General features: G+C 37.6%; 3 protein-coding genes and 1 pseudogene across 3 annotated transcripts; 1 reads left to right on the top strand and 3 right to left on the bottom strand.

Moving 5' to 3' along the window:
• Window positions 1–2,202: 2,202 nt before the first annotated feature.
• On the top strand, window positions 2,203–27,587 carry LOC146627036 (interferon a3-like). Its single transcript, XM_085361001.1, has 5 exons — window positions 2,203–2,355; window positions 2,457–2,540; window positions 2,930–3,079; window positions 3,221–3,310; window positions 27,489–27,587. Exons 1-5 carry the CDS (start codon window positions 2,203–2,205, stop codon window positions 27,585–27,587), a joined length of 576 nt encoding a protein of 191 aa, XP_085217127.1.
• Window positions 5,944–6,942, bottom strand: LOC146627039 (interferon a3-like). Its single transcript, XM_085361000.1, has 5 exons — window positions 6,811–6,942; window positions 6,628–6,711; window positions 6,335–6,484; window positions 6,153–6,236; window positions 5,944–6,042 (listed from the first exon to the last, which is right to left on the bottom strand). The coding sequence occupies exons 1-5, from the start codon at window positions 6,940–6,942 to the stop codon at window positions 5,944–5,946; spliced, it is 549 nt and encodes a 182-aa protein (XP_085217126.1).
• Window positions 17,151–18,149, bottom strand: LOC146627038 (interferon a3-like). Its single transcript, XM_085361002.1, has 5 exons — window positions 18,018–18,149; window positions 17,835–17,918; window positions 17,542–17,691; window positions 17,360–17,443; window positions 17,151–17,249 (listed from the first exon to the last, which is right to left on the bottom strand). The coding sequence occupies exons 1-5, from the start codon at window positions 18,147–18,149 to the stop codon at window positions 17,151–17,153; spliced, it is 549 nt and encodes a 182-aa protein (XP_085217128.1).
• Window positions 24,291–25,177, bottom strand: LOC146627037 (interferon a3-like; annotated as a pseudogene).
• Window positions 27,588–27,906: the final 319 nt, after the last annotated feature.

The following is a 27,906-nucleotide window of genomic DNA, read 5'->3' as shown; positions in this document are numbered from 1 at the left end:
AATACATATGGGCTTGGATTTACATCTTTATGAATGAAATGTGCTCTATTTGGAAGCAGCCAGCCCCCCTCCCCTGTCGACAGGCTGTATGTACAGGCTGTAGTGAGTACAAGCTATGTACAGGCTATGAACAGGATATAAATATGAAAAACTATACAGAATATGAAATAAATAACTTTACAGAATCTGAGATATACAGTTATACAGAAATGGGAACTATGCAAGTTGTAGGATTAAAGATTATCGAAGAGAGACCAAACAGCCACTTCACAAGCGCATGGCACAACACAGAAGAGCCACCTCCACAGGACAAGACTCAGCAGTCCATCTGCATCTTAAGGATAAAGGACACTCTTTCGAGGATGCCAATGTTCACATTTTGGACAGAGAGGACAGATGGTTTGAAAGAGGAGTGAAAGAAGCAATATATGTCCACTGTGAGCGACCATCTTTGAACAGAGGCGGTGGTTTACGGCCAGGTTTCACAATGAACTCACCCGAAACTCTGGCTGATTGGGACCCACACCCAGTTTCACACCTTGGCTCAGACGATTAGAGGATCATCAGGGGGTCCTTTTGTCCCTCTGTGGGCGGATACTCCCACTAATATCTGGGACTCTCCACCATTTGACCTTAGAACTGAAGAAGCTTCTCGGATGAGAGGTGAAACGTCTTCAAGTAACTTAAAGAAGTCCAGACGCTTTTCTTTGCAAGCTCCTTTGACTACGATGACCTGGATGACTGAGAACCTTCACAGACAGATCATCAAACTGTAAATTATAAATTTTAAATTGTTATTGATCCCTTTACCCCGAGTCCTAAAGTGTGTATTTATTTTCTTACTCTTCTTATATTTGTTGTTCGTTTACTTGCACTGCTGTAACTGGAGGCTCGGCGTTTCGTCTCTCTATATACCGGACTGTATATAGCGGAGATGACAATAAAGTTTACTTTGACTTCAGCAGCAAGCAGGCGCACCGAGGGCTCTCGCGCTCACTTTTCGCGTATAGAATTTCGAAAAAACATCGGTGCAAATTCTAAGTCAGTATCATGATGTCTCGTGTTTGGTGTTTGTTGGTTTTTTTATTGTTTTATTTTGCGAGTTGGTTATTAAATGCTATCCAACCAGCCAAAGAATCCCCCGCCGCCCCGCCCTCTCCTCCCTGTGCCACAAGAAGCAGGCGCACCTCGCAAACGGAGGGCGCCCTTACTCCCAGCAATCCGCCCCCCACCACGATGCTGATATCAAAAACCGCTACTGCTTGCAACCCGCAAAGAAGGTGAATACTACTGCCTGAAAATAATTACTGTAAATCTCCAACCTTCAATTTTCCAAGATAAAATAATGTAAGAAAGAATTGAGATGAATATACTTTTACATGACGGTAATTAAAATACACATATATTAAACGACCATTATCCGAGGTTTACTTGAAACCAGCTGAAGGTTAAAAAACTAAAACTAATTTTTATTTTTTTTATTTTAGCTACATTAATGTCTTGCAAACTGCCAAGAAAGTAAAGACTCCCTGAAAAACATTGCTGTAAATCTCCTATCTTCAATTTTCCAAGATTAAAATCAAGAAGTAAAAACAGATTTTGGATAAATAAACTTTTACTTGACGGTAATTAAATTACATTTAAACTAATTGAACTAATTAAACGACTGTTGTTCTACGTTTACTTTAAAATCGCCTAAAGGTTTCATGTTAATCGCAAGTATTAAGAGATTGACATAGAGGTGGAGATTTGTGTTTTTATGCTTTTATGTGGTAACTTGACGTCATCTCATGGTGCTGCTGCCTCAGTTTTTGTTATATCATAGCCAATTTTTGTACAACACTGTCTTTATATGACACAATTATCATAAAAAAACAACAACAAAAAAAAAACAAACACAAACTAAAAAAAAAAATGACATAAATCTTTTTTCTGGTTCACGTTTTTCTAGTTTCTACTTGATAGAGTTAGAAAACGAAATCTTGCACTCTCTATAAATGAAAGAACAGATATTAAATCTTAAAAGGATGACATAAATCTGCTATGTTTTTACTTTTGAGACGATTATCCAGCTGATTAGAAAATGAAATAGGTGTGTCCTTGGGCTTTGCTATAAATGAAGCGCCTGAGGTTTGCTCCATCAGAACACCAGGAGACCTGAGAATTTGCTTCACACTAAGGAAATTTCTACATTTTTCAAAAATGATCAGCAGGATTTTCATCGCTTGCCTGTTTCTCGGGATGTACAGTACGGGCTCTTTGCTAGGTTGCAAATGGATTGTAAAAGATCAAGACGACATAAACCATCAATTCCATGTGTACAACAAGAGAGCTTTGGGTTTCCTTGATATGATGGTGAGTGCACTTCTTTGCATAATGTTTAACATGGTATTGATTTATATAGTTTGATTAGTTCCATGGATATGATGTGTGTGCGTGTTTTGTGTGTGATGCAGATTACTAACACCACTAAGGATGCTGAAATTGAGCACACAGTGGCTTTCCCTAATCAACTGTATCACCAGAAGTCCAAAGCAACAGTAAGTCATCCCCAGCTTTTTACATAAAGTTGTTTCTTTTTTAATGAAAGAATGGAAAGTGTCGTGATTGCAAATCCACAAAAGTTTGTCTTTACCTATATATAGACTGTTCAGCTATGAAAGGGTCGAAGGGATTCTCTCCCACAGAGCCAAGGGAGTTGTCTCTTATCACGACTCTGTCATAACTCCTGTGCATAAAAATGTATAATTCAAAGACAAAACACAACAATGTTATTTTCAAACATTTGTTCCTGTGCAAACAAAGATTTTCGGTCCCTGGGAAATTTCTCATAGCTGTGTGAATTCTTGTTCTTTGACTATTCAGCCATCTTGAAGTTTTAAAGAAGTATGATCTCTTCTTCATCTTCGTCTTCTTCTTCTTCTTCTAGGATGAGGATAAACTGGCTTTCATAGTTCAGATTCTGGAGGAGGTGGCTGCCCTGTTTGAGGAGGATCACAGCTCTGCCTCATGGGAGGAGAACACAGTGGAGAACTTTCTCAATATTGTGAACAAACAGGCTGAAGAGCTTCGCTCTTGTGTAAGTTCACTTTCATTTGTTTTTGTAATTTTACAATGAATTCAGTCTCTCTTGTGTAAAAGACCTGACAACTGTGAATAAGTTAAAGTGGTGAATGATTTATTTAAATATATTTTGTTTTATTTCTCTTGATTTATTTAGATTGGAAGCCACAGTTACACGACACAGAAGGTGCAACGGCGGACAGAAATGTATTTCAAGAGACTCTCAAATGAAATCCTAAAGAAAAATGTAAGCCGGCATTATTTTTTTTTACTGAGCCTGTATTTAGTATTTAGCTATGACAGATTTTACACCGCTGGTATTTTAATAATGATAATATTGTTTTGTCTGTAGGGTTACAGTGCTGAAGCCTGGGAGACGATCAGGAACATAACAGAAGATCATCTGAGTCAATGCGCATTCCTGGTTAACTCTCTGGGAAATGCCCACTAAAACTTGTCTTTCGGATAAATTTTTAAAATGTATTTGTATTTCTTAATGTGTTTAATTTATTTATTGTATTCATAATATTGACACTAGTATTTATTTTTGTATTATTTATTCATTTATTTATTAGATTTCTGAACATTTTCCATAAAATAAACTAGACATATTATTTGATATGTTAAAGTCAATAAATATTTTCTTATCACACAAATTGAAATTGTTGACTTTTCTGTTCCTGAAATATTAAGAATAAGGGTTATGCACTTATTTTTAATGAGTGCAATCAAACATTAGACACATTGTCCAGATTTATATAGAAAGATTGTTTTGATTCTTCACAAAAGCTCTTATAACATAGAAAGTAGAAGTACTGATACCTCATGTGGAGTGAGTATGAGCACCAAGACCACTTTAGAGACTTTCTTTGGTTTGGTTTCTTTTGGTTTATAAAGTATGACGAGTAAACTGAGAGCTTTGCCTTTACACTCAGCTCTCTCTTCACCCTGATGGACCAGTACAGCAGCCGCAGCACTGATCTGTCTGTCAATGTCCTTCCCCCTTCTCCCATCACTCGTGAACAGGACCCCAAGATACTTAAACTCCTCCACTCGGGGCACAAACTCATCCCTGATCACGAGTGGACAGTCCACCCTTTTCTGGCTGAGCACCATGGCCTTAGATTTGGAGGTGCTATTCTCATTCACTTCATTGCATTTGGCTGTGCAGCATTCCAGTGCGAGCTGGAGGTCATCAGCCGATGAAGGCAATAGAACAACATCATATACGAAATGCAGAGCTGAGATTCAGAGAACATCTGAGCCTTCTGCCACTTGGCTACACCTAGAAATTCTCTAAATACAAATTATGAACAGAACCGGTGACAAGGGCGGCCCTGGTGGAATCCATCACCCACCAGAAACCAGTCTGACTTATTGCTCATTGCTGGCTATGCGGACCAAGCTCCTGAAATGGTTGTATGAGAATTGAGTGGTCCATAGCAATGGGCCAAACAGCCCATACTCCTGAAGTACCTTCCACAAGACACTCTGACGGACATGGTCGAGTGCCTTCTCCGGGTCCACAAAGCCCATGTAGACTGGTTGGACAAACTCCCAAGCACCCTCAAGTATCCTCAAGAGGATAAAGAGCTGGTCCAGTGTTCCACCATCAGGATGTAAACTGCATTGTCCAAGGTTCGACTAACTGCCACCTCAGAGGTACCACCCCTGATCTGGTAAATGGACTGATTCTTATATAGCACTTTTCTACTCTCCCGGGGTACTCAAAGCGCTCTATACAACATGCCTCATTCACCCATTCACACCCACTCATAGAAGCACTTCAAGTGCAACCTAAACTACATTCACACACATTCATACTCCGATGAATGCAACTCAGGGTTAGTATCTTGCCCAAGGCATGCAGACTGGGGAAGCCAAGGATCGAACCACCAACCTTCCGATCAGTAGCTGATCTGCTCTACCACCTGAGCCTCAGCCACCCCACACAAAGTAAAAGTTAGACTGATGCAGTACATGAGCACAATGCCTATACAAATATACCTATATCATGCATAAAAGAACTGAAAAATGGTACATACTTCTTCAATTCTAAGTTTTTCCATATTCGAGCATTAAAAATAAATAAAAGAATAAATAAATAATTTGGTCATTTTCAGGTTGTAAAATAATTTAAGTGGAAGCTTAGACGACAGTATTTATAATTATTTAACAAAAAGTAAACTTCACAGCACCACATCTGAAATTAAGTATTTTAGCACAGATACAAGAGGACTTGTTTTGCAGCCATAAGACGTGAACAACTTGTAGTCCCTGAGGAGACCATGAACTCCTCTCTATGTCAAAATATTCCAAATGTGAGGCCATCAGTTAAAATTTGGCCCAAACTGGATCAATGTAAAACAGAAAGGCTGGAAAAACATTACCCACGTTTTTTTTTATTTCATCATGAAATAACTGTCTTAATCGTGTCAATTTATTGATTAAGTGACAGAAGAGTTACATCTTATATTATGGGCTTTCCTTTTAACCCATTAAAGAACACTTTCATTCCACTTTCGTGAACTTCCAAGCACTGTGGAGTTTTGTTTTTCATTTTTTAGTTTAATTGCAATCGAAATCTGGTTAAAGGAACTTACAAGTTCACCATTTTGATATTAAAAAGTAATATAAACAATAAATTCACTTTGTAAGAAGATAGACTCTTTTATTTGGTAAAATATATTTTACAAAATTTTCATTTTGCTCATTATAAAGATAAAAAAATATTCCTAAATCTTCATCAGCATAGAAAAACAATCAAAACAAAAATATACAAATAACCAAGTAACTAAATAAATAAATAAATAAATAAAATAAATAGACAAGCAATTAAATTAACACAGCCGTCATTACAGACATGACAAGAGACAGGTTTTATTGGGCCGTGTGCAGAGATGAAGCCAGCTGTTCTGCTCTCATTAGATGGGCTTTGGCTTCTTTCCTGATCACCTCCCAGGCTTCAGCACTGTGACCCTACAGAAATACCAATATTAGTATTCTTATTGTTATTGAAACAAGTTATTATATCTATTTACTTTAAGGTTGATCTAAAACCCAAATTAATGAGAATGATGTGATCTTACCATTTCCTTTAGGATATGATGTGAGAGTCTCTTAAAGTACATGTGCAGCTTTGTGGTTTTCTTCTTGTGACTGTGGCTCCCAATCTAATTTAATTACAAGCAAAATGACAATTAAGAATATGTCATGTCATGTAAAGTATCATATTCGAATGTAATAAAAACCTAACTGAAAGTGAACTTACACAGGAGTGAAGCTCTTCAGCCTGTTTGTTGACAATATTGAGAAAGTTCCTCACTGTGCTGTCCTCCCATGATGCAGAGCTGTGATCCTCCTCAAACAGGGCAGCCACCTCCTCCAGAATCTGAACTGTGAAAGCCAGTTTATCCTCAGCCTGGAAGAAGAAGAAGATCAAATACAGACCACTTTAGAAATGCTTCAATAATAATAAGAGTGGATTTAAAAGACAAAATTAATCTGTCCTAAGGGAAAATTATGTTTTTTTCTATAAATAGGCAAAAGCTGAGGTTCACTTACTGATGATTTGGACACCTGGTGGTACAGGTGATTAGGGAAGGCCACAGTGACCTCCACTTCAGTGGTGTTAGTGGAGTTTTTAGCCTGAAACACATTGAGTGTTTTAGTCATCAGATGCTAAATTGAAATAATTCTTTCACGAAAAATAACAAATTAACTAATATTAAAGCATTAAACACTCACCATGGTATCAATTAGATTCAGAGTTTCTTCGTTGTGCTGTCTGAATTTATGATCCATCCATCTGCAGCTTAGCGAGGAGCTTTCAGTGGACAGAGCGAGAAACAGGCAAGCAAAGAGAATCCTGTTCATCATTTTTTAAAGGTATAAACTTCCTTTGTATGAAGCAAACTCTCGGATGTCTGATGGAGCAGACCTGCAGCGCTGCATTTATAGCAGAGCGAACATATTTCATTTTCCATACCTGGGAAACCCGCAGGTGAGCGGGTTGAGGCCTCAACGTACAACAGGCTGTAATGTCGGAAATCTCAGATTAGAATTTGTATCCAAATCAAAGAAAATATTCCACAGTGGAGGATAGGCAGCGTTTTTAAACAAGCTAAGGTATCACCCTCGTTAATTTAGTAATTTACGTCACTACGAGTTACCTGCCAAACATAAATACATGAACTTAAATACGTGAAACACAAAACAAGAAACACATCTCACAGCTGATTTTTTTCCCCATTAGGCTACCTCTACATGTTTCTGAAATAGTTAAGTTGTGATATGAAAAAAATTACGTCTTCCTTGAATATTTATCTCGATTTTAGCGCCAGTTTACACCCCGAAAATAAAAATAATTAAATACAATGAGATTTCATTAACGGCCACCTTACTTAAATCTGTGTAATTTATAATAAAAGCTGGTACTGCACATTTCATCAATTTGCATTACTTGTTTGTGGTTTTTTTTTTCCTTTTTTCGGCATCTTTTTTCACACAGCACACAGTGTTTTCGGTTTGAACAACGAACAATGTATTTTTTTCACAGTTGGAATTACTCAGTTGCTTCTTTTACCTAACGCTCCAGGTCTATTGCACAGTGTCCATGTGTGCTATAAAAGGGAAGTTCTTACTTTCAGAAACTGAAAGTGGCTTGATGACTGTGCGGAATGTGTCGTAACGCGGTATCAAGCAGATTCAGAGTTTCTTCGTTGTGCTGTCTGAATTTATGATCCATCCATCTGCAGCTTAGCGAGGAGCTTTCAGTGGACAGAGTGAGAAACAGGCAAGCAAAGAGAATCCTGTTCATCATTTTTTTTAAAGGTATAAACTTCCTTTGTATGAAGCAAACTCGGATGTCTCCCGGTGTTCTGATGGAGCAGACCTGCAGCGCCGCATTTATAGCAGAGCGAAAATATTTCATTTTCTATATACCTGGGAAACCCGCAGGTACAACAAGCTGTAATGTCGTACACGTGGGATTTAAATTTCCGTCTATAGAAAAAAAAATCCCACACTTAACAATATATCTTAAAGAAGATAAGATATCATGATGTATGAGGGTTTGACCTCATTATGAGGATTCGTGGACATACACATCCATTTGAACACCTAAGAAACATGACGACAAACTCAACTCACGACTGATGATTTCATTTGTAACCAAATCGTGTATAGGCTTACGTTTTGATACTAAACAGGTAACGTGTTACAGGGATATTAATGCTGCTTTGAGGACATTTTCATCTATTATTGTCAAGAAACGGGCATGTGGCAGGCAGACGGTGGACCCACATGCATGAACAGGTGATGAAACAAAAGTGATCAGATCACAGGTCAGATATATGTTAACGATAACGTCATTGCAAGTACTACATGTGCTGGATTGCTTTTCTTGTTTGTTTGTTTTGTTTTGCTGAGGGGGGCTTTTTTCAGTTATTATTATTTCAGACTCATTCAGAATCGGAGCAGATAAATACTCCTGGTTTGACCTCCACTACCGGTTACATGAGGTTAACACAAATACATCACAACTGATTTACAAGTACAGCAGAAGTGCAAGCTGCTTAATAATGAAGAAACTGCTAAAAAAGCTAAATGCAGGCCACATGAAATGACGCAATGATGCAATGAACCAAGGTAAATACACCTGCTCATTCATACCTACGCCCATTCTTCACTCACGTGGCAGCCGCTTTCATTTTCCTCGGTAAAGAGAAAAAAAATACCCAAAGTGGAAGCTGTAGTTTACGAGTATCACCTATAGGCGGCGTAGAGTTTCTACTTGGAACAAGTGTCACCTGGCAGTTTGCTGCTTTCTGCCGTGTGATTGGCAGAGGAACTTTGAAAGTTAATAGGTGTGTGAGGTGAGGTCAGCGCTCCTCGGTGAGGAAGTTCCAGAGACAATTAACTCACTCTGGTGCGAGTGGGTATGTTGTTCGTGTGACGTTTTAATGGTGTTCAAGCTGTAGATCGACAGCGCGCGATCAATATTCTGTTGTTGTGATGCCTCTGCAGTTAATGTTTCTTTTTGGTTGATTTGTAATTTCCTTTGGTTAGTCCGTCCAGCCGTAAAGACTGTTATGAATGAAGGGCGGACTAACCTCTCTCGTTGTTATCTTTATCCTTTCGTTTATTAATTTGTGCCACTTCCCTTTTATAAATCCAGACTGCAGGTTACGCATACCGCTGATTCCCAGCTGTGCTGAGACCAGAACTGTTTGCAGTGCGTGCCCAGTGGTAAATTGATTGCAGTGTCTCTAAACTGGGTTTAGTGTAGTGCAGTGTAGTGTTATTTGCTCGCACCTTTGGTTTGATAGGTTTAATGTGCAGCTGGAATATTAGTAAAATATGTTTTGAGTCCTGTTTGGGAATGAATGGGAAATGTATGTTTAATTGATGGAATAAATAAATAAATTATACATTTATCTCTTTGACATTTTATTTGACACCTTAGTGCTCTGTTACATATTGTTGTAGACGCCACAGACTTTCTGTTCTCCGTTCACAGCTCCTGCCCTGCTAAAGACTTTTCATAACACACTCTGCAACTTATATGACCTGTATATTTGGCTTTTTATATATTTCAGAACCTGAAAAAACATAAACTTAAATCACTCTATACTCTTTTCTTCTCTCCTGTAATCAACCCTACTTGAAAATGAAAACAAACGTGCGTAAGGAGCGTCACTGACGTTTGGCGCACATCCGCTTTCATTTTATTTCATCATAAGTAACGAAATGTGTTCGACGTTGACTGTTTTCATTTTTTAACATTTTTTTTTAAACTGCCATTAATGTCTTGCAACCAGTGGCGGTCCTAGCCTGTTTGGCGCCCCGGGCGAACACTCCCTCTGGAGCCCCCCCCCCCCCCCCCCCCCCCCCACACACACACACACACACACAAAACATATTAGGAATTGTACAGTAACATAAAACTGTTGGACGGAACCATACTGAATTTCGCCAGAGAAACACACACACACACACACACACACACACACACACACACACACACACACACACACACACACATACATATGAAGAGAGAGAGAGTATGCATTGTATGCAAACGGCGACCAAACAGCCATCATAATTCGTCATACAATGAGAACAGGACTATTTTTACCATTTCTCTTTGGAGCAACTGTAACCCACATTATTTCCTTAGGGAATGAAGTATTCTGATTCTGATTGTTTCAGGATGACCTGCCATTATCCAATGACACATCTGCTTACCTGTATCTTTTGCTCGTTTCTCCTCCTCTTCTTTTCTATTTTTTCTAAACTGAGCACCTGATGGCTTTGAACTGTTCTTGTCCATCTTCCATTGGTTTTAATTTTGCACTCCAGTATGAACACAAATTCCCCAACTCAACGATCGCCACAATATAACCTAATAGACCTACACCTAGTTCGCAGATTCACTTTGTCTAAGGTGTATTTCTGGGATTTCACACAACCCAGGATTCAAATCATGAATACATATGGGCTTGGATTTACAATTTTATGAATGAAACGTGCTCTATTTGGAAGCAGCCGGCCCCCCTCCCCTGTCGACAGGCTGTGTGTGAGATCATCAAACTTCAAAGTTCACCGGGGAAGACACAAAGGATAACTGTTTGCCTTTCCTGGACTGCGCTGTGCACATTGAAGAGAATGGCAACCTCAACATCGAAGTTTACCGGAAGCCCACACACACGGACCAGTACCTCCTGTTCGACTCCCATCACCCTCTGGAACACAAACTTGGAGTAATTAGGACCCTACACCACCGGGCAGAACATGTTCCCTCTAAGCCTGAAGGAAAAAAGAAGGAACACACACATGTAAAGGAAGCACTCAAAACGTGCGGCTATCCTAACTGGGCGTTCTTAAAGTCAGCAAAGAGGCACAGAAAAGAAGATCAGACACCAGCGAGGGAGGATAAGAAAGACAGACGCAACAACATTGTCATCCCCTATGTAGCCGGTGTATCAGAAAAACTCAGGAGAGTTTTCTCCAAGCACGACATCCCAGTGTATTTCAGACCCAGCAACACGCTCAGACAAAAACTGGTTCACCCGAAAGACAAAACGCCAAAACACAGACTTAACAATGTGGTGTATGCTGTACAGTGCAGCGAGGAATGCCCAGACCTCTACATTGGAGAGACCAAACAGCCACTTCACAAGCGCATGGTACAACACAGAAGAGCCACCTCCACAGGACAAGACTCAGCAGTCCATCTGCATCTTAGGGATAAAGGACACTCTTTCGAGGATGCCAATGTTCACATTTTGGACAGAGAGGACAGATGGTTTGAAAGAGGAGTGAAAGAAGCCATCTATGTCCACTGTGAGCGACCATCTTTGAACAGAGGCGGTGGTTTACGACACCAACTCTCTGCCATCTATAATCCAGTTTTGAGATCCCTTCCCAGACGCCTTAACGCCCACTCACATCCTGGGCCATCTGACCTCAGGAATTCGCATGATAAGGTGGGGCCAGGTTTCACAATGAACTCACCCGAAACTCTGGCTGATTGGGACCCACACCCAGTTTCCCACCTTGGCTCAGGCGATTAGAGGATCATCAGGGGGTCCTTTTGTCCCTCTGTGGGGGGTTTATATCTGGGACTCTCCACCATTTGACCTTAGAACTGAAGAAGCTTCTCGGATGAGAGGTGAAACGTCTTCAAGTAACTTAAAGAAGTCCAGACGCTTTTCTTTGCAAGCTCCTTTGACTACGATGACCTGGATGACTGAGAACCTTCACAGACAGATCATCAAACTGTAAATTATAAATTTTAAGTTGTTATTGATCCCTTTACCCCGAGTCCTAAAGTGTGTATTTATTTTCTTACTCTTCTTATATTTGTTGTTCGTTTACTTGCACTGCTGTAACTGGAGGCTCGGCGTTTCGTCTCTCTATATACTGGACTGTGTATAGCGGAGATGACAATAAAGTTTACTTTGACTTCAGCAGCAAGCAGGCGCACCGAGGGCTCTCGCGCTCACTTTTCGCGTATAGAATTAGAATGATAAGTCAGTATCATGATGTCTCGTGTTTGGTGTTTGTTGGTTATTTTATTGTTTTATTTTGCGAGTTGGTTATTAGATGCTATCCAACCAGCCAAAGAATCCCCCGCCGCCCCGCCCTCTCCTCCCTGTGCCACAAGAAGCAGGCGCACCTCGCAAACGGAGGGCGCCCTTACTCCCAGCAAATGGGCGATAGAAAACCGATGGTGCCTATGCCATTCCCAATACGCGCTGGCTGATGTCTGGGCAGCATGAGTACGAGCAATTTATTTATTTATTTATATTTGCCGATGCCCGTGAATCCGCCCCCCACCACGATGCTGATATCAAAAACCGCTACTGCTTGCAACCCGCAAAGAAGGTGAATACTACTGCCTGAAAATAATTACTGTAAATCTCCAACCTTCAATTTTCCAAGATAAAATAATGTAAGAAAGAATTGAGATGAATATACTTTTACATGACGGTAATTAAAATACACATATATTAAACGACCATTATCCGAGGTTTACTTGAAACCAGCTGAAGGTTAAAAAACTAAAACTATTTTTTTTTTTAAATTTTAGCTACCTTAATGTCTTGCAAACTGCCAAGAAAGTAAAGACTCCCTGAAAAACATTGCTGTAAATCTCCTATCTTAAATTTTCCAAGATTAAAATCAAGAAGTAAAAACAGATTTCGGATAAATAAACTTTTACTTGACAGTAATTAAATTACATTTAAACTAATTGAACTAATTAAACTAATTAAACTAATTAAACGACTGTTGTTCTACGTTTACTTTAAAATCGCCTAAAGGTTTCATGTTAATCGCAAGTATTAAGAGATTGACATAGAGGTGGAGATTTGTGTTTTTATGCTTTTATGTGGTAACTTGACGTCATCTCATGGTGCTGCTGCCTCAGTTTTTGTTATATCATAGCCAATTTTTGTACAACACTGTCTTTATATGACACAATTATCATAAAAAACAACAACAACAACAACAACAACAACAAAAAAACACAAACACAAGCTAAAAAAAATAATGACATAAATCTTTTTTCTGGTTCACGTTTTTCTAGTTTCTACTTGATAGAGTTAGAAAACGAAATCTTGCACTCTCTATAAATGAAAGAACAGATATTAAATCTTAAAAGGATGACATAAATCTGCTATGTTTTTACTTTTGAGACGATTATCCAGCTGATTAGAAAATGAAATAGGTGTGTCCTTGGGCTTTGCTATAAATGAAGCGCCTGAGGTTTGCTCCATCAGAACACCAGGAGACCTGAGAATTTGCTTCACACTAAGGAAATTTCTACATTTTTCAAAAATGATCAGCAGGATTTTCATCGCTTGCCTGTTTCTCGGGATGTACAGTACGGGCTCTTTGCTAGGTTGCAAATGGATTGTAAATGATCGAGACGACATAAAACATCAATTCCATGTGTACAACAAGAGAGCTTTGGGTTTCCTTGATATGATGGTGAGTGCACTTCTTTGCATAATGTTTAACATGGTATTGATTTAAATAGTTTGATTAGTTCCATGGATATGATGTGTGTGCGTGTTTTGTGTGTGATGCAGATTACTAACACCACTAAGGATGCTGAAATTGAGCACACAGTGGCTTTCCCTAATCAACTGTATCACCAGAAGTCCGAAGCAACAGTAAGTCATCCCCAGCTTTTTACATAAAGTTGTTTCTTTTTTAATGAAAGAATGGAAAGTGTCGTGATTGCAAATCCACAAAAGTTTGTCTTTACCTATATATAGACTGTTCAGCTATGAAAGGGTCGAAGGGATTCTCTCCCACAGAGCCAAGGGAGTTGTCTCTTATCACGACTCTGTCATAACTCCTGTGCATAAAAATGTATAATTCAAAGACAAAACACAACAATGTTATTTTCAAACATTTGTTCCTGTGCAAACAAAGATTTTCGGTCCCTGGGAAATTTCTCATAGCTGTGTGAATTCTTGTTCTTTGACTATTCATCTTGAAGTTTTAAAGAAGTATTCCTATAGTGATCTCTTCTTCTTCATCTTCATCTTCTTCTTCTTCTAGGATGAGGATAAACTGGCTTTCATAGTTCAGATTCTGAAGGAGCTGTTTGCCCTGGTTGAGAAGGATCGCAGTTCTGCACCATGGGAGAAGAACACAGTGGAGAACTTTCTCAGTATTGTCGACAAAATGGCTGAAGAGCTTAACTCCTGTGTAAGCTCACTTTCATTACAATGAACAATGATATTGCTTTTTTTTTTTTAAATTTTACAATGAATTCAGTCTCTATTATATATATTTTATCAGTCTCTGACAACTGTGAATAAGTTAAAGTGGTGAATGATGTATTCAAATATATTTTGTTCTTTCCTTGTGGGTTATTTAGGTTGGAAGCCACAGCAACACGACACAGCTGACGCATTTCACGAGTCTCTCAAATGAAATCCTAAAGGCCAATGTAAGTCTGCATTATTTTTACTAAACCTGTATTTCAATATGACAGATTTTACACCGCTGGTATTTTAATAATGATAATATTGTTTTGTCTGTAGGGTTACAGTGCTGAAGCCTGGGAGACGATCAGGAACATAACAGAAGATCATCTGAGTCAATGCGCATCCCTGGTTAAGTCTCTGGGAAATGCCCACTAAAACTCGTCTTTCGGATAAATTTTTAAAATGTATTTGTATTTCTTAATGTGTTTAATTTATTTATTGTATTCATAATATTGACACTAGTATTTATTTTTGTATTATTTATTCATTTATTTATTAGATTTCTGAAAATTTTCCATAAAGTAAACTAGACATATTATTAGATATGTTAAAGTCAATAAATATTTTCTTATCACACAAATTGAAATTGTTGACTTTTCTGTTCCTGAAATATTAAGAATAAGGGTTATGCACTTATTTTTAATGAGTGCAATCAAACATTAGACACATTGTCCAGATTTATATAGAAAGATTGTTTTGATTCTTCACAAAAGCTCTTACAACATAGAAAGTAGAAGTACTGATACCTCATGTGGAGTGAGTATGAGCACCAAGACCACTTTAGAGACTTTCTTTGGTTTGGTTTCTTTTGGTTTATAAAGTATGACGAGTAAACTGAGAGCTTTGCCTTTACACTCAGCTCTCTCTTCACCCTGATGGACCAGTACAGCAGCCGCAGCACTGATCTGTCTGTCAATGTCCTTCCCCCTTCTCCCATCACTCGTGAACAGGACCCCAAGATACTTAAACTCCTCCACTCGGGGCACAAACTCATCCCTGATCACGAGTGGACAGTCCACCCTTTTCTGGCTGAGCACCATGGCCTTAGATTTGGAGGTGCTATTCTCATTCACTTCATTACATTTGGCTGTGCAGCATTCCAGTGCGAGCTGGAGGTCATCAGCCGATGAAGGCAATAGAACAACATCATATACGAAATGCAGAGCTGAGATTCAGAGAACATCTGAGCCTTCTGCCACTTGGCTACACCTAGAAATTCTCTAAATACAAATTATGAACAGAACCGGTGACAAGGGCGGCCCTGGTGGAATCCATCACCCACCGGAAACCAGTCTGACTTATTGCTCATTGCTGGCTATGCGGACCAAGCTCCTGAAATGGTTGTATGAGAATTGAGTGGTCCATAGCAATGGGCCAAACAGCCCATACTCCTGAAGTACCTTCCACAAGACACTCTGACGGACATGGTCGAGTGCCTTCTCCGGGTCCACAAAGCCCATGTAGACTGGTTGGACAAACTCCCATGCACCCTCAAGTATCCTCAAGAGGATAAAGAGCTGGTCCAGTGTTCCACGATCAGGATGTAAACTGCATTGTCCAAGGTTCGACTAACTGCCACCTCAGAGGTACCACCCCTGATCTGGTAAATGGACTGATTCTTATATAGCACTTTTCTACTCTCCCGGGGTACTCAAAGCGCTCTATACAACATGCCTCATTCACCCATTCACACCCACTCATACAAGCACTTCAAGTGCAACCTAAACTACATTCACACACATTCATACTCCGATGAATGCAACTCAGGGTTAGTATCTTGCCCAAGGCATCCAGACTGGGGAAGCCAAGGATCGAACCACCAACCTTCCGATCAGTAGCTGATCTGTTCTACCACCTGAGCCTCAGCCACCCCACACAAAGTGGGGTGATGATGCAGTACATGAGCACAATGCCTATACAAATATACCTATATCATGCATAAAAGAACTGAAAAATGGTACATACTTCTTCAATTCTAAGTTTTTCCATATTCGAGCATTAAAAATAAATAAAAGAATAAATAAATAATTTGGTCATTTTCAGGTTGTAAAATAATTTAAGTGGAAGCTTAGACGACAGTATTTATAATTATTTAACAAAAAGTAAACTTCACAGCATCACATCTGAAATTAAGTATATTAGCGCAGATACAAGAGGACTTGTTTTGCAGCCATAAGACGTGAACAACTTGTAGTCCCTGAGGAGACCATGAACTCCTCTCTATGTCAAAATATTCCAAATGTGAGGCCATCAGTTAAAATTTGGCCCAAACTGGATCAATGTAAAACAGAAAGGCTGGAAAAACATTACCCACGTTTTTTTTTATTTCATCATGAAATAACTGTCTTAATCGTGTCAATTTATTGATTAAGTGACAGAAGAGTTACATCTTATATTATGGGCTTTCCTTTTAACCCATTAAAGAACACTTTCATTCCACTTTCGTGAACTTCCAAGCACTGTGGAGTTTTGTTTTTCATTTTTTAGTTTAATTGCAATCGAAATCTGGTTAAAGGAACTTACAAGTTCACCATTTTGATATTAAAAAGTAATATAAACAATAAATTCACTTTGTAAGAAGATAGACTCTTTTATTTGGTAAAATATATTTTACAAAATTTTCATTTTGCTCATTATAAAGATAAAAAATATTCCTAAATCTTCATCAGCATAGAAAAACAATCAAAACAAAAATATACAAATAACCAAGTAACTAAATAAATAAATAAATAAATAAAATAAATAGACAAGCAATTAAATTAACACAGCCGTCATTACAGACATGACAAGAGACAGGTTTTATTGGGCCGTGTGCAGAGATGAAGCCAGCTGTTCTGCTCTCATTAGATGGGCTTTGGCTTCTTTCCTGATCACCTCCCAGGCTTCAGCACTGTGACCCTACAGAAATACCAATATTAATATTCTTATTGTTATTGAAACAAGTTATTATATCTATTTACTTTAAGGTTGATCTAAAACCCAAATTAATGAGAATGATGTGATCTTACCATTTCCTTTAGGATATGATGTGAGAGTCTCTTAAAGTACATGTGCAGCTTTGTGGTTTTCTTCTTGTGACTGTGGCTCCCAATCTAATTTAATTACAAGCAAAATGACAATTAAGAATATGTCATGTCATGTAAAGTATCATATTCGAATGTAATAAAAACCTAACTGAAAGTGAACTTACACAGGAGTGAAGCTCTTCAGCCTGTTTGTTGACAATATTGAGCAAGTTCCTCACTGTGCTGTCCTCCCATGATGCAGAGCTGTGATCCTCCTCAAACAGGGCAGCCACCTCCTCCAGAATCTGAACTGTGAAAGCCAGTTTATCCTCAGCCTGGAAGAAGAAGAAGATCAAATACAGACCACTTTAGAAATGCTTCAATAATAATAAGAGTGGATTTAAAAGACCAAATTAATTTGTCCTAAGGGAAAATTATGTTTTTTTCTATAAATAGGCAAAAGCTGAGGTTCACTTACTGATGATTTGGACACCTGGTGGTACAGGTGATTAGGGAAGGCCACAGTGACCTCCACTTCAGTGGTGTTAGTGGAGTTTTTAGCCTGAAACACATTGAGTGTTTTAGTCATCAGATGCTAAATTGAAATAATTCTTTCACGAAAAATAACAAATTAACTAATATTAAAGCATTAAACACTCACCATGGTATCAATTAGATTCAGAGTTTCTTCGTTGTGCTGTCTGAATTTATGATCCATCCATCTGCAGCTTAGCGAGGAGCTTTCAGTGGACAGAGCGAGAAACAGGCAAGCAAAGAGAATCCTGTTCATCATTTTTTAAAGGTATAAACTTCCTTTGTATGAAGCAAACTCGGATGTCTCCCGGTGTTCTGATGGAGCAGACCTGCAGCGCTGCATTTATAGCAGAGCGAACATATTTCATTTTCCATACCTGGGAAACCCGCAGGTGAGCGGGTTGAGGCCTCAACGTACAACAGGCTGTAATGTCGGAAATCTCAGATTAGAATTTGTATCCAAATCAAAGAAAATATTCCACAGTGGAGGATAGGCAGCGTTTTTAAACAAGCTAAGGTATCACCCTCGTTAATTTAGTAATTTACGTCACTACGAGTTACCTGCCAAACATAAATACATGAACTTAAATACGTGAAACACAAAACAAGAAACACATCTCACAGCTGATTTTTTTCCCCATTAGGCTACCTCTACATGTTTCTGAAATAGTTAAGTTGTGATATGAAAAAAATTACGTCTTCCTTGAATATTTATCTCGATTTTAGCGCCAGTTTACACCCCGAAAATAAAAATAATTAAATACAATGAGATTTCATTAACGGCCACCTTACTTAAATCTGTGTAATTTATAATAAAAGCTGGTACTGCACATTTCATCAATTTGCATTACTTGTTTGTGTTTTTTTTTCTCCTTTTTTCGGCATCTTTTTTCACACAGCACACAATGTTTTCGGTTTGAACAACGAACAATGTATTTTTTTCACAGTTGGAATTACTCAGTTGCTTCTTTTACCTAACGCTCCAGGTCTATTGCACAGTGTCCATGTGTGCTATAAAAGGGAAGTTCTTACTTTCAGAAACTGAAAGTGGCTTGATGACTGTGCGGAATGTGTCGTAACGCGAACCGATGAGTGACATTTCGCCTTGTTTTATCTTGAACCTGTGGCTTCCCTGTGTGAACCAGGTAACCTACGGAAAACTGCTTCACGTCTTAATCGGAAGATTAGCCCATGTTTTCATCTCAATTGAGAAATAATGAATAAAGACACTACTATTGTATAGGCAGACACGAGATCAGTAACCCTGACTGAAACCCACAATTTCAATTTTCAAAATTTTCTGGACCGGTACAGGACAAATACGGCCTAGCTTGAATTGTGACCACTATAAAAAGCATAAAAACTCTCATTTTGAAGACCCTGAGTAATTTATCGCCTGTAGATTTGATTAAGCAATTCACTGTATATTGGAATGAACAACACTAATACCCCAGTGCAGGTGGTTCTGATGTCATGCAAATGTGAGCATATATTCACTGGTACATATATTAACGAATTAATAAAATATTAGCATTTGTGAATTTTGTAGCTCATTTTTAAACACTTAAGTAACCCTTAAGAAGAGTAACTCTTCTTTATCTGACGGACTTATTGCACCAATATGCCAGATCACACTCGTCTAGATCACTGGAGCAGATCTCGAAATTTCAGGTTAGGTCTATTTACCGTTTCCACTACATTATGATCCTATATTACTTAAAGCGTCATTTTTAGTTTCTTTAATTAACTCATTTTTTATTCCTTTTATTATATACTGATTTAAAATAAAGTCGATCTAAACTTCTGCTTGTGTGGTCACGTTAACCTGTGTCAGTTTGTGTGCTAAGCAATGATGAGAAATTAGTTTGTGAGTTCGAGAATTGCATTCGAAATCCAGTTAATCCTGCAGCCTGGAAGAACAATCACAGACTACCTAACAGATACTTTTACACCACTGCTCAGGAAATTTTTAAAAGGAAAGGTCAATGTATTTATTACATCCAGTGATTTTGTTTAAAAGAAGAAGAAGAAGAAGAAGAGAAGTAGGTTTAGAAGTAAAAGCTGGGGACGCCTGACGGTACAGATGATTGGGGAAGGGTATATTTTCCTCCACTTCAGTGGTGTTGGTTCAGTTATCCTGCATTAAACTCATCAAGTGTTTAAAGCATCAAACACAATATTGAAATATTTAAACTAAACAAAAATCCAACTTATTAGATGGCATTGAGTAGCTTTAGTAGCTTTTTATTATAAATTCAAAGTTTCAGATTTTATCACTGGAATAGCTTGTGTTTTGGTATAAAAAAAATATAATGTGTTACAACAATATCATTCCAACTTTATTACATTTAGACTATTATACAATTAAAATGATTTGTTAGCTGCTGAATTTGGGTATTGTGCATTTACACATGAATTATTTCCACAGATTGTTAATGGTTTGGTTTGGTTAATTGTTTTCTTATTCCTGGGTACTTTTCCACTAGGGCACAACCCTTTACTGTACGCTGACCTATGTGATTTTTTTATGATTACTCAGTTGCTTGTGTGGAAAACTAATACTTCATAAATAAATGAAACTGCACAGTATCCACACGAGACATAAAAAGGAAGCGATAAAAAGTGGCTTTGTGGTTCTGCAACTGTTGCCATTCAGCATTCATTCAAAGGAACCGGCCAGTGATATTTCACCTTCTTTTACCTAGAATATGTGAAACTTGTGGCAACATGGGAAGATTAACATCCCTTGAGACTTTACAAAATTACAAAATAAAAGGCATGGTGAGGAAGAGAGCCAGAGAATAATAACACAGCTGTGTTTGAAGAAAGAAATGCATTTCAAGAAACTCGCAGATGATGATCTGAAGAAAAAAAATCTACATTATTCTAATTCTTACAAGAAGGATTTTTTCATTTAGCTTATAATTTTGTAATATATTCTTCTTTTTTTTCATTTACAAGCTGCTTGGATAAGTGATTCTTTTTTTTCCTCTGTGTGGGCTAACAGATATACATAATTATAAATATGTATTAAACTTAACAGTTGATATAATTATTTAATACTTAATATTTAAGCTTTCTGAAGGGTTATTAAATATTAAACTTTGGTTCTTCTTTGTTTTTTTGTTTCTAAAGTACGTTGTGTGTAATTTTTTATTTATTATAATTATTCATTAAATTATGTCTGGTCAAGACTGTAATAATCCAACAGCAAACATGCTGGAAAACGTGAAAAAAAAACTTGAGAACCAAGTGACTTCAAGAACCAGTAAATGCCATCAGACATTTTCTGTAGGCTCTTATCAAAGCTGCACAAAAAGGGGAAAATTTTGACCTGCTTTGACCTTTTAATCAATAGAACCTTTTCTTTCTGTTTGCCCTTTGGTTGCTTTTAACTTCTTTCATGATTTCCCACTGTGATGTTTCAGCAACTTTGCGGCCGTTTCCAGCTTTTTGTTTTTCTATAGAGCAGTAAAAGACATGATCATAGCATGGTTCACACAAGTCTGTTCTGACAACAACTCCAAGAGGCTTTTGAAAAAGTCTTTAGCAAAACTGAAACGTAAAACACAACAATAGTAAAACAGTCACCATGGTATCAAGTAGAATTAGAGTTTCTTCATTGTTCTGTCTGAATTTATGATCCATCCATCTGCAGCTTAGCGAGCAGCCTTCAGTGGACAGAGCGAGAAACAGGCAAGCAAAGAGAATCCTGCTGATCGCTTTTTCAGAAGCTATAAACTGCTTTTGTATGAAGCAAACCCTCAGGTGTCCTAGTGTTCTGATGGAGCAGATTGTTAAATGTTGGCTTTAAATCTATAATTACACAAAAGAACGGAGAACATGGTAAAATATCAGAATGATAAAAAAGAAACATATGTACCTGAAGATCTAGAAAAGACCAAAAAAAAGCATGACAAAAAATACAACTCATAACTGACTATTTTGTTTATCATAGGCTGTATATGTGTTAGCTTGATAAAAGAAATAACGTGTTTATATGGTGACTTTACATCAAACAAATTAAAACAATCAAATCAAAAACAATTATTGACTGCTTGATTTAATATTACAGAACATTTGTAGTATTGGGCATTTATATATTTATTATTAAATTTCATTTATTTCAGTATTATTATTTTTTTGGCATGGCTTTATAGGAATTCTTTCCATACTCTGTGGGGGTACAGGTGATTTGATATGTACAATTAGCAATGTGGTATTTTCCTATTGTTCAAATCACCAACTTAATTACCAGGCGTGTAAAATAGAGAACTATGTAATAGAAAAACCTGGAGGTCTAAAAGCATAGTATCCATAGAGCCATAAACAGGAAGTTTCTGTATGAAGAAACTGAAAGTGAGTTAGTGACTGAGTAACTGCACTGTCACGATCATTCATAGGAATCGATCAGTGATATTTGCCTCTCTAGGATGTAGTTTTAGAAGTAGGTAAGCCAAAGAAGGGGATTCTCCTTCACATTTTAATGGGAAGATTTGGGAAGATTGCTGCAAAAGGAAGCAAAAAGGTGTTGCCGTTATTTATAATGAGTAGAAAAAAATGTCTAAAACATGGTGAGTGTTTAGTGTAGAAATATCTATTTGATCATTCACCAAGACAGATCTGCTCTTTTAATACAGAAACTACAAAAATAGTTGGACCCGGACCCGACTACACAGTTCACTCTTTTAACAGTTTTATTTGGTTGCTGGTTATTACGACACTCAGTTGCAACTTTTCAGCTACAACCCCACACACACCACAACAACCTCAGGTGCCAGCACGTTTTTTCCGGGGCAGGCGTGATGAGCTCCAATGTGTGTCAGCCTCCCCTGCAGCCGCGCCACAAACCACACCCAGCCACAGCTATTTTAATACAGATTTTATGAATGCTGTGCAACATTTAACCAAATTTTTTTTATTTATGTTGAAGGTTTAATGCCTTTGAAGATCCTCTGCAATCATGCAGACAAACTGTTGAAATGCAATAGTTTAGATATTTCAAGCTGTTTGTCATCGCTTTCATAAATTGAAGGCTTATTAAATATTAACCATAACTTTGACTTTTTTACATGAAAAAAAATACATTTTTATGTTGTTGTTTTTCTGATATATATTGTGTAACCTTATATTGAATTATGTCTGGTTGAAAATCTAATAATTCAGTGACAAATGGGATTGAAAAAGTGAATAATTGCATGAATGAAGTAACTTCAAGAACCAACTTTAGTAGTAGCAAACTCCATCAGATATTCGGTGTAGCTTCTTAATAGAAATGCGGAATAATGAGCCTTTCATGACTTCCTTCTGTGATGTTTGCAAGGACAGCAGCAACAGTACACTTGGGCCTTTAGAAATGCCTTTATGCTAAAGATGTGGCTGTGAATATTGTCTGCTTAACTGGAAAACCTCACTCCAAGATGTTTTTGGAAAGGTCATTAGCAATGAATTGTAAGTGATTGAGCCACATTTTCTCATATTGCAAGTAGTTCAAGGCTTTTCTTTTTTACACTTGCTTTCCAGCAACCAATAGCAATAATTCCATAAAACAAAACAAAAAAAGACAACTTTTGAAAACAATAAGAAGAACAGATTTGATTTGAACCTTGAATTTGAATTCTAATTTAAAGGGGGGGAAAAGGGCAGCATGGTTCTGTAGTTATTCATAATGCCTATTGACTGGACCAACAAAATCCAAAGCAGATGTGTTGACTCACAACAATGATGGCCAATTTGAATCCACTGGCCAGCTATGGTCCTTCTGAGTAAGGTTTGGTGTTCTTCCCATGCTTGTGATTTCATCTTACAGTAAAGGAATACATGGGTTAGGTTTCATTTTATTATCATCATCATCACCATAAAATTAATTAAAAATATACCCAAAAGGTAGAGTATATAGTGAACCTCTTGAAATTGAGGTACACAACAGGTGTGAGGGGCTAACAAAGCAAAATAACCATCAGTGCCAATAGAAAAGGATCAGTCAGTCAGAGAAGACTGAAACCAGTGTGAAGCTACAAAGAAACTGCTCTAGACTAGAAGTAAGACTCTCAGGTTCCTCTCTTCCTTACAAAGGACACTTACCTATATAAATTAAAAACACATTTTTAATTCTTTTGTGTTATTTTGTTTTCCAGGAATCAAAATAATGAAAACATTTAATTGGAAATAAGAGTTATTTTTTATTGAATTCCAGACAAAACATTTATAGAAAATGTTAGTTTCAGTTGGTCATATTTGAAAATAGATACAAATCCAATCAACTAATACATAAAATCAATGGATAAATAAATAAATAAATAAAGGCAATAAATTTTACATTCTTTATGTGACAGAGATTTTAGTTGGCAGTGTGCAGAGATGAAGCCAGCGGTTCTGCTCTTAATAGATGGGCTAATGATCACCTCCTGATCACCTCCCATGGTTCTGCACTGTGACCCTACAGACACAACAACATTATCACTATTAAAACATGCCAGAGGTGTTTAATTAAAGAATTGGTCAAAACATTAAAGACGTACCTTCTTCTTTAGGACATCATCTGAAAGTCTTTTGAAATACAGCTGTGAGTTCTTCTTCTTGTGACTGTGGCTCCCAATCTAAATAAGGAAAAATGGTCATTTAAATATATGTTTTAGCCATGTAAGCAGTATAATTGATCTCAGTTATCTCAGTAGTGGTGTTACTGAAAGTGAACTTAAACAGGAGTGAAGCTCTTCGGCCTGTTTGTTGACAATATTGAGAAAGTTCCTCACTGTGCTGTCCTCCCATGATGCAGAGCTGTTATCCTCCTCAAACAGGGCAGCCACCTCCTCCAGAACCTGAACTGTGAAAGCCAGTTTATCCTCAGCCTGGAAGGAGAGCAATCACAGATTATGTATTCACATGACTGTCTCTGAAAATAAATAAATACGTTGATTAATTAATTAAGTCAAAGCTGAGGTTCACTTACTGATGATATGGACACCTGGCGGTACAGGTGATTAGGGAAGACCAGTGACCTCCACTTCAGTGGTGTTAGTGTAGTTATTAGCCTGCATCACATACAGAGACATATCATGTTTGAGTTAACAGGCACTACGTTTAAATAACTAAATTACAGTCAGTACACTTTTAAATATTTAGACTGAATATTAAAAGATGTGCACTCACCATGGTATCAAGTAGATTCAGAGTCTCTTCGTTGTGCTGTCTGAATTTATGATCCATCCATTTGCAGCTCAACGAGGAGCCTGCAGTGAACAAAGCGAGAAACAGGCAAGCAAAGGAAATATCCACATCATCATTTTTTCAAAAGGTATTAATTGCTTTTGCATGAAGCAAGAGCTTCCTCTTGTTCTGATGGAGAATACCTGAAATGCCGCGTTTATAGCTTTCCATTTCCATTTTTTTCCAACCCCCCCCCCCCCCCAAAAAAAACCCTCTTGATTCTTTTGCTTTGATGTAGTTACTTATCTAAGGTGGAAAGTTTTTTGTTTGTTTGTTTGTTTGTTTGTTTGTTTGTTTGTTTGTTTGTTTGTTTGTTTGTTTGTTTGTTTGGTTGGTTTTTGCTTTGTTTTATTATTTGCTTCGAGCTGCATGCAAAAAGATATTTTGTGAAAAGGGTTGGCGTAATAAGCAAATGCTTCAGCCAATACCTTTTGATTAGCCTTGTCTCATGCTTTCTTGCTTTGTGGTAGATCTTTGTTCTGTTTTCACTGAGATATTTGAATGCTAATCAATAAAAATCAAATCAAATCAAAATAACCTGCTGTGTGAATCCCGAAGGTGAATGACGGCTTTCACTATGCAGAGAACATTACGGATTTTAATTTGTATCATAAGGAAATAAAATATCCCAAATGTTAGGACAAACAAAAATTTAAACACTGAGGATTAATTGCCATCATTATAATGGTTACAGGCAATCGACATGTGTAACTGAATACCTAAAAAAAAAAAAAAATCACAATTAAAACTCACAACTGATGGTGTAATTTGAGTTATTTGATGTTCGATATTGAAAACGTGTATTACTGGGCTGAGTTTCCAGCACAAAGCTCAGAAGATAATTTCTGACAAATTAGATACCTTAAATGAGTGCTAAATTACAAACACCAAGCAATGCACACATATAGGTTTTTTTCTTGGAAGACGAAGAATAAGACTCTAAACAAAGACGCATTCCTTTATAATGTAAACTTTGAACAATGCGCAAGTTTTGTTTCCATTTCAGGGTTAAAATCTGCTCAGATTTTCCCATTATAATGTAAAGGTGAACTCCTAGGTTACCTACTCATCACTCTAAATCCTCAGAAGGTGAAATATCAAAGGTCGATTCTTAAGAATGATAGCAACAGTGCACGCGCACATTCACTAACTTTCAGTTTCTTTATGTTTGAACTTCCCATTTCTGGCACAACAGATACCTACTGTGCAATTAGACCTGCAGCTTTACGTATTGGGTGATTTTCCGTTTAAGTAATTAAATCGCTCATTTGGACAGTAGAAAAATACCGCGTTGGTCAGTGTGCAGATCAAAAACGTTGCTTGTACGCAGAGAATTCCTGGGAAAACAAGACCATCACTGACAATCACAGAAATAAATTAGTATGAAAGAAATTAAGTAAATATATAAATGGGCAATAGCACAAATATCCTGCCTTAGATAGAATTAAATCAAGTAGCCAAAAATTTCAAAAATTCCATGGCTGGTTCCCTTGGTAAGACTGTCCTATGTAGCTATGTCGGTAATAATTTTAATAAACGTGAGCACAAGACAGGACGACACTTGACAATAAGTGGAAACATTAACTTGTTTATTCTTTGATATGCATTTTTTATCAACCATATTGTGTCACTTTGTATGTCTCTCACAATTTCCCGTCGTCACCCCCTCCCCTCTGCTGTGCCCCTACGCTGTTCTGTTTTTGGTGTACCACTCATATATTTTTCGTGGCCCCCATATGGCCACCTCTAAAAAAATAAAATAAAATTCTGGCCGTGCACCTGCTTCAGTTATATGTGAACACTGGCATCCTCGAAAGAGTGACCTTTGTCCTTTAGACCTTTGTCCAGTGGAGGTTGCCAATGTTCACATTTTGGAATGTAGATGGTTTGAAAGAGGAGTAAAAGAGGGCATCTATGTCCACTGTGAGTGACCATCTTTGAACAGAGGCGGTGGTTTACGACACCAACTGTCTGCCATCTATAATCCAGTTTTGAGATCCCTTCCCACACGCCTTAACGCTCACTCACATCCTGGGCCATTTGACCTTAGGAAATCACATGATAGGGTGGGGCTAGGTTTTACAATGAGCTCCCCTGAAACCTTGGCTGATTGTGACCTACACCCGTTTTCACACCTTGGCTCATGTGATTAGGTAGTGGATCATTAGGGGGTCCTTTTTTCCCTTTTGGGGGGTAAACTCCCACAGGGTTTAAATCTGGGACTCTCCACCAATTGACCCTAGAACTGAAGAAGCTTCTTGGATGAGAGGTGAAACGTCTTCAAGCAACTTAAAGAAGTCCAGACGCTTTTCTTTCCAAGTTTTTTAGACCTTATTAAGTATTCCAGAATATGTTAATAATAACTACGATCATATTGTTGTGTCTGTAGGGTCACAGTGCTGAAACCTTGGAGGTGATCAGGAATGAAACCAAAGGCCATCTAGTAAGAGCAGACAAGCTGGTTTCATCTCTGCACAGTGCCAACTAAAATCTGTCTGTTATCATGTCTGTGACATGAACGCTGTTTTAATTTATTCGATTCTCTATTTATATCTATAGTTATTATTATTTTTTATTAAATTGTTTGTGTATGTATGTATTATTGCTATGTTGATTTTTGATTTATTAATGCTGATCAACATATTCATTTTTCTTTTAATTTATACTGAGCAAATATTTTTATGATATTCTTTCTATATTCTAAACACACGCTGCCAGCATCTAGAAGCGTCTTGGGATATCAGTGTTGCTCATTCCAATATACTATGTCAATACATAGTCAAGTCTACAAGTAATAAATGATTTAC

This window comes from Diplotaxodon limnothrissa, linkage group LG8 (genome assembly GCF_057381915.1).
Source record: "Diplotaxodon limnothrissa isolate DT_005_m linkage group LG8, D_limnothrissa_male_GT1.1, whole genome shotgun sequence".
In the NCBI taxonomy this organism is placed as follows: Eukaryota; Metazoa; Chordata; class Actinopteri; order Cichliformes; family Cichlidae; genus Diplotaxodon; species Diplotaxodon limnothrissa.
This window is presented reverse-complemented; position numbering and strand designations above follow the sequence as displayed.